The sequence below is a fragment of the Falco peregrinus genome, chromosome 7 (genome assembly GCF_023634155.1).
Source record: "Falco peregrinus isolate bFalPer1 chromosome 7, bFalPer1.pri, whole genome shotgun sequence".
Taxonomy (NCBI): Eukaryota; Metazoa; Chordata; class Aves; order Falconiformes; family Falconidae; genus Falco; species Falco peregrinus.
The window spans coordinates 80,385,918-80,398,865 of record NC_073727.1 but is presented as its reverse complement, the minus strand read 5'-3'; the positions used below and the strand labels follow the sequence as shown (position 1 = coordinate 80,398,865).

At 37.7% G+C, this 12,948-nt stretch overlaps 1 protein-coding gene across 1 annotated transcript in view; it reads right to left on the bottom strand.

Annotated features, from left to right (window-relative positions):
* Positions 1 to 12,948, bottom strand: part of CD109 (CD109 molecule) — an 81,793-nt gene that overhangs the window by 48,553 nt on the left and 20,292 nt on the right. Inside the window, exons 4-7 of the mRNA XM_055811019.1 lie at positions 11,893 to 12,123; positions 11,621 to 11,746; positions 2,798 to 2,837; positions 2,129 to 2,213 (exon numbers count right to left, since the gene is read on the bottom strand). Coding sequence (XP_055666994.1) covers positions 2,129 to 2,213; positions 2,798 to 2,837; positions 11,621 to 11,746; positions 11,893 to 12,123 — 482 coding nt within the window. The remainder of the gene's footprint in view (positions 1 to 2,128; positions 2,214 to 2,797; positions 2,838 to 11,620; positions 11,747 to 11,892; positions 12,124 to 12,948) is intronic.

Sequence of the window (12,948 nt, the reverse complement as noted above, 5' to 3'; positions counted from 1 at the left end):
CGAAGCAAAAGATTCTACTAAAACATTTTTTTCCCGATCTCAAACATGGCGAGAACACATTTATACTTTGAAACACAATTTTCAATACTGAGACCAGTTTATCAACACTAAAGTCAGATGCACAGTGCTGCTCTTCCCTGCACGAGTTCTATAAACCTATTACTATTATTATGGGCTGTACAATGTAGGAAAATTAACTATATTAAGCTAAGCTGGAAGTAAGTCATTGAATAGAACACCAACGCAGCATCATTACTAATACACAGTAGAGTTAAAAGGAGATGTGGGAAGTGCAAGTGTTTTGCTTCCCAAATGCTGCTAACACAAAATGAGAGGCCTCAAGATATCTGTACTCAAATTACTTACTAATCACAGTCCAAAGAAATCATGGCATTATTACATGACAAACATAACTTGCAGCTGTGGCAAATCTGAAAACTGTAACATACTCACTTCTAGAATGCCATTAGCAACCTGAAGTCAGTAAGCAGTAATAAAATAAACATTTTGTATACATGTTTCCGTGTTATACATAAAACAAACAATGACATTATCAGATTTAGACAGAGAAAGGTGAGGTGGGCACGCCAAAATCACACTAGTCCATCAGTAGTAATGCACTAAGATGTGATAACTTTAAGTATTTTAAATCATTATGAATTTGGCAGCCACTTAAGACATATCAAAGCTGAAAAGCAGAGGGAAAGAACAATAAAATAGCATAGTTACAGGAAGAACTCTGACAACACTGTCTTGCATCTGAACTCAGTCTTTCCAAGCAGACCTAATTACAGTAATAAGCTGCCATTAACCTTGAAATGATACTGCCATTGGATAGCATCTCTGTACTTAATCTAGTAACACTCCAGAGATGAGAAAGGAAAAGGATTTTATGACATCTACAAGTGTAAGGGACACATAAGCTCTTTGTATACAGAGGCATTATGCCTATAGGAGCAGTCACCAGGAATGAAGTAATTCCCTATAAATAATTATGACATATCAACAAAACTTTGGCACTACTGGGATTCAATCTCAGACCATTCACTGGCATCCAAGTCTGGACTTATTGCAGCAGACAGATACACTTTCAAATACCCTATGAGTATACCTAATGTAGGAGCCAGGTACCCTGTAGAAGATCAAAAATACATAGGAAACCAAATTCACATCAGCATATAATGGATTCCAAAAGCAAAACAGAATGGAAAAAAAGTTGAGGAAAACCTTTTTCTAAAAATTGCCCCTTAAAAGAAATCTAGATTGTTTATAGTATTAGGCTGCATTGCCTCTAGGAAAGGAAGCTTTTTCTCAGAAGTCCAGACATTTAATTTAAATAGCTTGTTAAACAATCATTTCAACATTTCACTTATAAACAGAGTGTTGTTTAGAAGGTATGTATTTTATTGCATTAAAAAAAAAAATCACAAAAGACCTTTTATTTCAGGTCTTCTTGAACGGATCTGTCAGGTAGCTCTATCTGACTCTCGTCTTCCCAAAATAAAATTAATTTCTATTTGAGATTAATGCATACTAATTTTTTGTTTAGGTATTTGTTCAACTGAAAAATAAAGTATTATTTATACCATAGACTATGTGAAGTCTCTTCTGAATTTCTCAAGAGTTTTTAGTTCTTCAACTACTTACAGGTATAGGTATTGTGATAGGCAGGAGAAGCCTGTACTTCAAATCTACAACGTGGATAAATTGGATCAAGAAGGATGCGCATAGACGTCTGCAAAATTTTCCAAGTGGTCTAATAAAATATAGTTACTGTACCTACAGACCTTGATGCAGTGAGTTGAAGAGCACCATAAAAGAGCGATAAGAACAAAAAAAATGCCTCAAAATATACATAGTAAGCAAAAGACTCACAAAATTTTCTGAATGAGGTAGCTCAGAATGTCCTGGCTATAGTCTAGAAATACCTTTACCAGACCAAAAAAGAACTTAACTAGAAGTATGAAAATCTATCTAACATTGTTATAACAAGTTCCAGTAAATAGAAATGGACATTAGTCAAATAATTTTGACTGGAAGGTACGTTTTTAGCATTCCGAATATAATTCTTCACTTGACACAATTTTCTTAAAAGTGGGGGTGACAACGGTATCAACGATTTACTTACTTTGCAGTGACAACACCAGTTACATCTTCCTCTCTCAAAGAGTAGTATAATGGCATTGTTATCATAACATCAAATTTTGGTAAAACTGGGAAAAAAATTACAGAAAGCTTTAAATTCACACAAGTGATTGATTTATTTATTTTTAGTAACAAAGGTAGAAGTGTAATATGATAAAGACTACTACAGTTTCTTAGAATTCCTTAGAATATAAGATAGATTTTTAACCCTGCCCTATGCATGCCCCAGACTGACTTGTTGTTGAAGGGAGAACAACAAGCAACGTAACAGCAGCCTGTACACAAGCTTGTAAGACATGTAAGCTTCATGATCAGACATTATACAGATAATTTGGGATGAACACATTGTCTGCAAGATCCTGGAAAAACAGGGACAGTAACTGCACCTCATAGGCTTAAGATAGGCATTTTAGAGACTGTATGACATCCAGACGGTACAGTAGTAAAACTACCAAAGATAAACAGGGCACCTGATAAGATGATATTTTTCCCAGGACACAGAATTAGTCTCAGAGAAGCAAGAGATTTGGAAATTTCTGGGGGTATTCAAAAGGTTCATGTTAAGGGAACTAGCTAAGGGAAGCTAGTTGAAATTAATGCAGAATCAACTACCAATTCTGGTCACTACTAAATGCCCTTAAGTAACACTTACCATATTCCATCACTTTAAATCTTTGATAATGAACTTGACCCTATTGAGAAAAAAAAATCATACAAGAAAATACATATAATTGTGGTTAGATTAGCAAGCTTAACGTACCTTCGAGGCCAAATCCCACCCATTTTAAAGGTAAATTACAATTTCTGACAGATGTGATTTTAAATCATGGCTCAGCCATTATCAGCTCCTGTTATGGAGCTCCTGTAGGAACCAGTAGTATGTATTTGAACCAGAGAAGGACACAGAAGCTCACATGTGGCAGACTGTTAAGTGAGAAGAGCTTGTGGAGCTTCCAATCTGCAGACATCTACATGTGCCTGGTTTCTGAATAAAAAAACAAATATCCAAGCTAGGTAGCATAAAACTACGTAGCATAAGTACTCAGTCGTCATGATGAACCATTAACTGACTTACCAGCAGTATGTTTACTAGCCCACTTAAAATTAACTCAAGTATACCTATACAAAAGAGAAACTCCTACAGTATCTACAGGACAAGACCATTTCAAAAGCATGTATAAACCTCAGTTTCTTCATTTACTCAAAAGGCAGCTAAAATTTTGTTACAGTCTACAGTACATACTTCAGCAGAGATATTCAGTTATATTTTCCTTTCTTGTTTATTTGTCAGTTAAAAATCAATGGAAGAAATAAACAACTATACAATACATTGTTACTTATATTCTCTTCTATTTTCCTATTTTTCTGATTTTTTTACTTATTTCCTTATTTTCCTCAGGAGGGTATCTGAAAGTATATTCTGGCATATCTTTGAGATATGGCACACCAGGCTATATATGGCACATTGTTGGGAAATTAATTTTAAAGGGTTTTTTCACTCTCTGAACATTAAAAATTCAGCAGATGTTTTTGTTCTTCGGTATAATCACAGTTGACAAAAAAGTCATGATAGTAAGCGGCATAAATTTTGCTTTCAGTTGTCTTACTCAATTGTTCTTCCTTGCTAAAGTGCAAGAAATTCAAACAGCACCAGGAGAGGTTTAAATTCAGTATTAGGAAAAAATTCACCAAAAGGGTTGTCAAGCAATGGAACAGGCTGCCCAGGGAAGTGGTTGAGTCACCATCCCTGGATGGTATTTAAAAGATGTGTAGATGTGGTGCTCAGGGACATGGTTTAGTGGTGGACTTGGCAGTGCTAGGTTTATGGTTGGACTCTATGATCTTAAAGGTCTTTTCCAACCTAAATGACTCTCATTCAGTGATTCTGAACAGGCATGTACATCATTTGTCTACAGACATATAACCCTCGTTCAACCATTTTTTTACAGCATCATACCAAAAGCTGCCATCAGCAGGGAAACATCATGACGTGATTTACAGCAGTGCCTAGAACTGGAGCTCTGAATCTCAGCTGATTTGTTTGATGCAGGGATTACACCAGAGCAATGATTTTCCAAGAGGAAAATCTGATCTAAACTGGGCCGGGAAAATAGTCTAAGAAACCAAAAGAATCTCCACTTCCCAAAGGACAGGAAGGGAGAGGCCTCTTTTGAAAGCTTGTTTTGTCTCTTCACTTAAGAGTCTTCTGGGAAATAAGGGAAAGATCAAGAAAGACAACAGTCTGTCGCTAAGAAGTGGCTGTTTTGGAAAGGTTAACATTATCAGCTCTGCTCAATTGCGTGATGAGGTTATGCTGATATAGAGCTCAGAAGTCTGATTACTTTGATTATTCCTGAGAACAGTGACACCACTACAAGTTATCACATGTGCTGGAGTATTTCAGCGAAGATGGTTTGAAACACAGGGCAAAGGAGATTGAATATGGATAACCAACCATCAGGTAGCATCAAAACATGTCAAATGGGAATGAGTGTCTGTGGCAAGAGGGGATAAACTGAGAGCTCCTATGGAAAAAACCCTAGGACCAGGATCCAAGGTGGAAACAATTATAACTGATCTCACTTACCTGATCAATGACTTTGCAAATTAAGCATCTCAGACCAAGCCCCTTAAACCTCTACTTACCCTATATTTATACTTTTCCTAGCAAAACACTTCTATCAAAGTAAAAATCAGATTGCTACAATTTCATTATTAAGTCACCAATCACCAGAATAATTGCTATATTTACATTCCTAGGTTTGAAAAGATATATGTAAAATCCGCTATTTTCACAACATTTGTGCAGATCATAATCCTTACAACAAAAAGTGCTAAATAATGGCATTGCAGCCCACAATCATTACTATCAGGTAATCTTAGGAACAGGTATCTTAGGAAAATGAGCTGTAGTGATTTTATCTCATGTTCTCTGCACACCTTTTATTTCCAATGATAAGTGTATATATATGTCACCCTTGCAGTTACACAAACCAAGAACAGAATGTTACTCCAGCTGGCAGGATGAAAAAGCATCTCCCTTGAAAATGAGATTTTGTTTCACTTGTTGACTTACCTTAGAAGTAAAAAAAAAAAATAAATAAATTAAACAAGTAATTAAAAGCTAGCAGAACTGTAAACAGTAGAAAACAAAGACAAAGATTAAAGTGAGAGTAGCATATTTGGCTTCGCTTTCTCTAAAATGACAACCTTAATGACAGAAAGCAAGCCATGCTTCACAGTGCAGGGAAATGAAAAGACCCTACTAGGTCATCCTGATGATTTGAACACCAAGCCAGATTTCCCGCTAACACACACTTTTCAGCCAAACTGGTTTGGAATAGGACAAGTAACAGCACTTCAACCACTCCACATCATTTTAGTTCCTCAGGGCAGGGCTGTCTCTCTGGCAAATACTGTTCAAATATTTTGGAGTGGAAGTTGTTAAACCAGTTTCCAGGAGTGGTGGCTTTTAAGACAAGCAGTTACACACACAACACGAGATACTTTTTCTTGAAGATAGGAAAACAACATCATGTCTATTCCACTTGTTTCCAGAGCTGCTTTATTCTAGTCGGTTTTGTCTTCCACGCCTTCTCCTGCTTCCTAAACACACTCACCCACACAGACTACTAGCATTTTGCTCTAAATCAGCATTTCTTAAAACTGCAGAACATCTGTTACATTCTGTGCACACTGCCCAGAGTATTAAGAAACAGTGCCAAAAAGATATCCTTAAGATATTGTGAATATTAACGAGCCTTTCTGCAGTTCAGCCTTAGATGCTGTGGATCCTGACATCTGAGAATCACTAACAACTGCAGTCCAGCTTTTGCTCTGCTGTGATGAGCAAATCTTGCTTGAAATCATTTGGGTCTAATCCGACAAGTGAGATCACAATAATTTTTCCACCCAGTTTTTTTCTTCTTCTTTGGCAAGCTAAAGTCCCTGAAACTAATCTGGTCTAGGTCCATTTTCTTATTTTTTTGACACCTACATGCGTCACAAGTTACAGCATCAGGAAAGACTCCAGGTGTGGTCTCAGGGCTTTGCCCTGAGGAAGCCAGCGCCGGCTGTATCCCCATGGCTGCACTGCCATCTCACGGCCCGCCTCAGAAAGACTCCTCCACCTCTGCTTTGCAGCTAAATACAACAGATTTTTATCTACAGGAATTAACAGAAGGATTTCATGATCACTTTCGTGCTTTATGTTCAGAGGCAGGAAATAAACGCAGAAATAAAATTCTCTGTGAATTCCCAGACTCCTGTTTAAATCCACCAGCACAGTCTCCAGAAACTAAGCGGAGTCCCACCTGCATCAGCGGTATTCACGCGATCAGATCCTGATTAAATATTAGTGCTCATTTGCAAACTATTGAATACACAGCCAATTCCAAAGCTTTTTCATACAGTCTGATTTTGAAGGAAGGTGACACTTTTTTAAAGCAGTGATATATATAACCTCAAACTCAGCGCATCAAATGTGAAATCTGTAGCATCACAGAATTCACTGTGGATACGCTGTAATATACATAAAACCTCAAAAGTTAAAAAATTCAAAGTGTAAAGTATATCACCAACCCCAGTTGATTCTGAAAGTTGCTTTACAGCTGAAGCTTCTAAAAAGATATAATACTTTTCAAAAATCTTTCAGAAAGTCCTACTTGTACCTGAAAATTACTGCTTTTCAGTATTTGAACATAAATTTCCAAATAACAACTTCCATAAATTAGATTACAAAATGCCTTATAACTAGGAACAACTTCTGGTCAGAGATGCCTACTACTAACACTCAGCAACTAGAAGCCTTTCAGCAACAGTTTCCACAACAGGAAATATAAGATATCCAACTAAAATACAAGGTGGAGACTTGGGAACCAGACTGTAATTACTCTGTCTTGAGTTTTCTTGGAACAGCTGTACTAACACCTGAACTCTTAATAAAAAGTACTACAGGATGTTTAACAGAAGCAAGCAGCCAGAACCTGTTTTAAAACAGGATTCAGAGGCAGTACTTCCAGGAATCCAAACTCAGTACACTTGGGAACTGATCTGTAACCACTAGAAGGGAAAAGTTATTTACTGTCTTAACAGCGCTCTTCAAAGACAAGAGGGAAACCTGATACAGAAAGGCTGCACAGCCAACTGTTTAACTAGAAAGCTCACATCATGGCATCTGGATAGCCAAGTCATGGGGAGATCAGCCTGGGTTTGCCATCTGAAGATGTTCCTAAAGCCCTGAGTAGATCCCCAAGCTGCGACAGCAGTACTAGTTAAGGATAGGTAGGCATATCTCATAAAAATGCCAGGCATATACTAAGTATTCCTTAGCAGTAAATCCAAGTTCTCAGTGACCTCTGTTATCAGGAAGGGATTGGTGATTCTATGTAACTTTATACAAAACACAGTAAAAACCTGCACCTCCCTTGGATAGCAGAATAGCTGCAGAACAGCGAGGGATATCCAGGCAATAGCTAGGATTATCCATTTGGAGTGATCCAGGTCCCTCACTAGCTTTCACTGAATACCAACTAAAACTCCCCCACATCACCTATAAAGACATCCACACATCTTAAAACTCAAGCTGAATCCCATTCCATATGACCTTGTATTTCAAGGTATAAGCTCACTTGGAACTAAGAGAACCACAAAGAGTTTCCCATCAGGAAAGTTTTTTTCCTTTATTCTGCACGGTTTCTTGCAGATTTAATTAACCCAAAGGTACCACATGCTATCAGAAAAGTAAGTCTGTGAGATAACCCACCAGACACACCTAGTGTAACAGTGTGAATATTGCAATAGTTATTTAATAATCTCTGCATATGACAGCCTTATCCAATGCTACAGAAATAATACATACTGCTTTGTCATTATATTCAACATGGAATTGGAAAATTAAAGTAGAGCAGGTGTGAATGATGGAGGGAAAGGAGTTTGAAGGTAGATATAAGTTTCTATGTGTGGGAGTTGGCATTGCTATTTTATTCCCACAGGAATCCTTGTAAGTGGTGTAAGGCTAGCCAGGTTTTTCTGGACCCCAAAGCCTACAACTTTTTTTTTTTTTTTTTAATATAATATTCTGTTCTTTTTCTCCTCTATTTTAATTTTCAATTCCAAGAGTTTAATATCAGAAGGAACCATTTAGCCTGATCTCCTTTTACACCAGGTTAGGTTACCCTAGTATTCAGCTACTCCAGCAATCTGCATTATTACAATGCATCTTCCAAAAAGACAATTATTCCTGGTGCTAAAACATCAAGTAACAGAGAAGCCCTCACTCCCATTTTTTTTGTTTGTTCCAGTGATTAAAGAGCCTCATCAATGAAAGATGTATACATGCCGAAGAATTTGTCTGGCTTCAATTTCTATTGGTTGGTTCATACTATGCTTTTCTCCACTAGATTAAAAAGCCTTTTAAAACCCATAACAGCACTCACAGACTGTAATCAATAAATCCATTCGTTCATTTGATCTCTTGATATATAGTCATCAGATGGGACTTCTGCAGTCTCCCACTGACGTGGCTAACTCTGTCATCAATTTATATTAGAAACACCCTGGGTGAGCGTCAATTGCCCAAAAATCAATCCACCCTTTTTTGACAGACTTTACATACATTGCTGTTTTTCATTGGATTTTGTATAGTGAAAAGCTTTTAAAAAATCTGTTACATCAGTAAATCTACCTTAATAACAAATCCATAGTAGCCTTGAAGATTTTAACTCTTTATCAGTGGAATCCCAAATCACCTTTGTAGTCATTTTTCTCATGCCAGATGACAGCTCTATAGTTTCCCATGTTAACTCACTTTTTCTGTTAAGGACATTCACCTTCTGATGGTCTTTTCAAATTTCCCCACACTGAGATTCACTTAACCACTCAAAATAATCACCCCTATTAAATGTTTCCATCTCTGCCACATAATTACTGTTTCCTCATGTTACTGGGCTCTGCCACCATTAGAATTTATTTTGTTTCTAGCAGAAATACTTTCATACTTCTATCAACCACCAAGTTTTCCTTGGGATCTTTATATTTCCTACAAATAAACAAGAGTCCAGACTTTCATTTCTATTGACAGCTATCTCCTAGTTCCTTTTTTTTCCATTTATTGTTTCTTGAATATTAACCATTTCTTCTGTAAACGAAAAAAATAATCACGCTCCTGTTCTGCTGAAGTTTATCTTTTCCCAAGCGAGCACTTCGCAAAATGTACCAAAAGCATTATGCTGTACTTTCCACCATGAATCATCTCCTGTAACAATGGTGAACAGAAAAAGATATCTAGAGTGATGAGCATCATCCCTGCCCCTGGATACTCTTCATACTGCTGGAGCACTTAGAACTTAAGAACCCCAAACACTCTATGTTAAAGCCCTACGTTTTCAAAATCTAATCCTAGGCAAAATTAGATTAAAATATGATAAAAGACAACCTGGGAAAGGTTGTACCCTGGTAGGTCTAACATGAAGGCCGATGTCCAGTCTTTGGCAGCAGCCAAGGTTCAGCACCTAGAGAACAGCATCAGCCAGGGTAGCCAGCAGTGACACTGTCAGCTCAAGCCTCAGGGCTTTCTAGTTAACAGTACTTAATAGAGTGTACTTCTGTGAATTTGTCCAGTCATCTTTTGATCCCACCTGAGTTTTCAGTCTTCACAACATCCACCAGTGCTGTGCCTCACAGTTCAATGACGCTGTTTTAATTATTTTGAAATTGCTCTTCATCTCCATCACCTCATGCCCTCTAGCTATGCATCAGGAGAAATAGTGAACAAAATATTCCCTATTTACTTTCTCCTCATTACTCATGGTTTGAGAGATACTCCCACCCTGTCATATGTTTTTCCCAGGGTCATTAACCTTCTACAGTAGTACTAAATGGCTAAAATTTAGAATACCATCAACTACAGTCCACTAAGATTTCACTTGTCTGTTTTCTCACAGCTGTTTCATTAGCCCAGAAGAATCTACAAAGCATTTTTCTTTCAATTTTACAATTTTCTTTTTCCTTGTCTTTTGGTTTTGTTTCAGGAGGGTGTGGCACTCATATTCAGAACGTAAAAAAAGCTGCTTCAATTCCTTCAGCGGCATCCTCCTGACTTCAGGATTACTCAAACCTTTGCAGAAAGTTTTTTTTGCCTGGCAAGCGAGCTATTGAAGGAGCCCAGCACTGTCACCAGCCTTTGTTCCCACATCTGAGCCACACTTCCCCACCTCCTGAAAAGCACCTGTGTAGCTGAGTGGGGCTGTGCTGTCAACCAGATCAATAAACCAGTCTTTCTGCGTTAGGCAAAGAAAAACACAGAGAAGCTTTTCCGTCTGGGTCACTTCCCTGGCATGCTTTAGATCTCAGCCTTACTACAGCTGCCTCAGCATGACTGAGAAGCTATTGAATAGCAGCTCAGAGATGGGAAGGAGTGGCTGAGCACAGGGACAAGGGCAGGAACAACTTAAAACATCTTTCCTGTCAAGGACAATAGTAACGGCTCCACACCCACATGAGAATGTTTCCGAAAAATCCAGTCCTGACACTCACTGGAGCACCACCCTCACCTACCTCAGCCTATAGAAAACTATTGAGCATATAATGGTACTGGTAAATATTACTCCCAAGTAATACATGATCACATGAGTTTTTCTGGTTTCCACCCCATCATCTCTCTCATTAGAGAACATTAAGCAGCCCTGTTTGTACTTGCTAAATGTCTCTAACAGCCACTGCAAGCCAAGTCAGAAATGCAGTTCCCAAATTAAGGGCATTTAATGCAGGCTGAATAAACCTGACACAAAGTTTTGAACAGGTGAACCTCCAGTTCTTTTTGCAACATATTCCACAGTGTATGAGGAGTGTACAGCTGAAAGGACTGGACTGATAGAACTACTATCAACAGCAACGTGCAAACTAGATCATACTGGTTTTGTTATGCAACAGTTTTGCTTTACTATTTACCTTTTCTATCTTGCATAGTTAGTTCTTCCTCAGCAACTACTCAAGTCACCACGAACTGCTGAAACGCCCCTGAAACTAGGCAGGGATTTCTAAATAGTCTTTGATTCCACAACCCTTGAGACTAGCTGCACAGCAGGGCACAACAAATTTCTGTATATTCACTTATAAAATGAATGTAAGGGCATTTCACTTAAAAAAAAAAAAAGACTAGTAGTCTATAAGATCTTTATATTAATGTTAAAACCCTTCACTTTTTAAATAACTTTTGTACAGAATCAAAACACAGCACAGACCTTAGGATAAAATATGTATGCTTTTTTTATATCTTTCCTTATAGAACTACACACTAGTTAAAGTTTTGTGAGGTTTGCATAATATCCTGAGTTTGCCATGAGAGAAGGATTTCTTCATCTCATGGTCTATGTTTACTTCCGGTTTTGCTTCACAAAAACAAACACAAACACAATTTTATTCACATTATCAGGAGAACTGAAATCTCTCTGGGATTGGCAATGTTAATACTCACATTCACTTCCACCTCTATGGACCAGTCTCCTAGCGGAGGGTTCATTGATAACTGAAATTTCCTGGAAACTATGCCCAAATCACCCTGCTCCATCAACCACTGCTGAATCAATTTCTTCCGAGGGTCCTAGGAGAAAAGTCAGGCTGCATATTAAATGTGAGCAGTCTTGCTAACAAGATTTAGGTAGCAATACATATGATCTCTATTTGTCACATAAAGTGGGAACATATGACAGATTTCTATGTATAACTTAGGTTCCTGCAGATACTTACTCGGATATATATATTCAGAGATGCTTTGTAAGGTTTGAGATCGGGGTAGACAGTGACAATCCGAAACATCACATCTTGTCCTGGTTTATACATAGATTTATCAGTCTGGATGAACACAGAGATGCTCTTTGACATGTACATCAAGCTGGTACGGTTAGAGAAGATGCGCCGGCCATCAGCATGGCCTTCCACCAGTAATTCATAACTCCCAGAAGCACTGTTCAAAGGCAACTAAAAAGACAATAGCGTTAACTATATTTAACTCTCTGTTAACTATCCAAATATTCTTGAAGATATTATTGTTCCAAAAACACTTGACATAAAGAACTGACATGCTCCTGAACTTATCATTGTATGTAAATTCTGAAAAAAAGAGAGGACTTCATGGCTTTAAAATGTCATTTCAACAATTACCTGAAAATGTGTTAGCAGAAGCATCTTTTAACATATTTGCATCCGATTTTCAGTACTAATCAAGTTTCCAACAATCCAAGTATCTATGCACGCCACAGACTCACACACAGATTGCGCTCTATCTTTTCTTTTCATAGGTATTTAGAAATTTCTTGGGTTTGATTTTGCGGGCTAATATTTCTCTGACTTTATCACTTTTTGGTAATGAATTTTCCAGAAATGAAAGAGCTAAAGAAGCTATATGAGGGCAAGATAAGGACAGCAAGAAAACCTTGCACTTCTTTTTACAAGCTTGTGCTTCATGTCCTATGGGATAGAAAAATACTGAGAATGAAGATCTCGTGAGATGGGGTACTGTTTTTCAATAGAAAGCTCACTGCTTTTGTCTCATTTCAGTTTAGTGATTCATAATTACAGCACATTTTACTTTCTAGATCAGTCGCAATATAAGTATTCTTCCCAAAATATTAAGGAATAAAGGAAGAGACATTTTATATAGTTAACTTATTTAGGATAGACATTGAAGGCTCCTTCAGTGCCGGCAGTAAACACACATACCACTGGCAAGGAAATTTAGACCACGTAAGCTCAGAATAACCATGCACAGGTCTCCCTGTCTGTCTCCCTAGTGGGCAGAGGAAA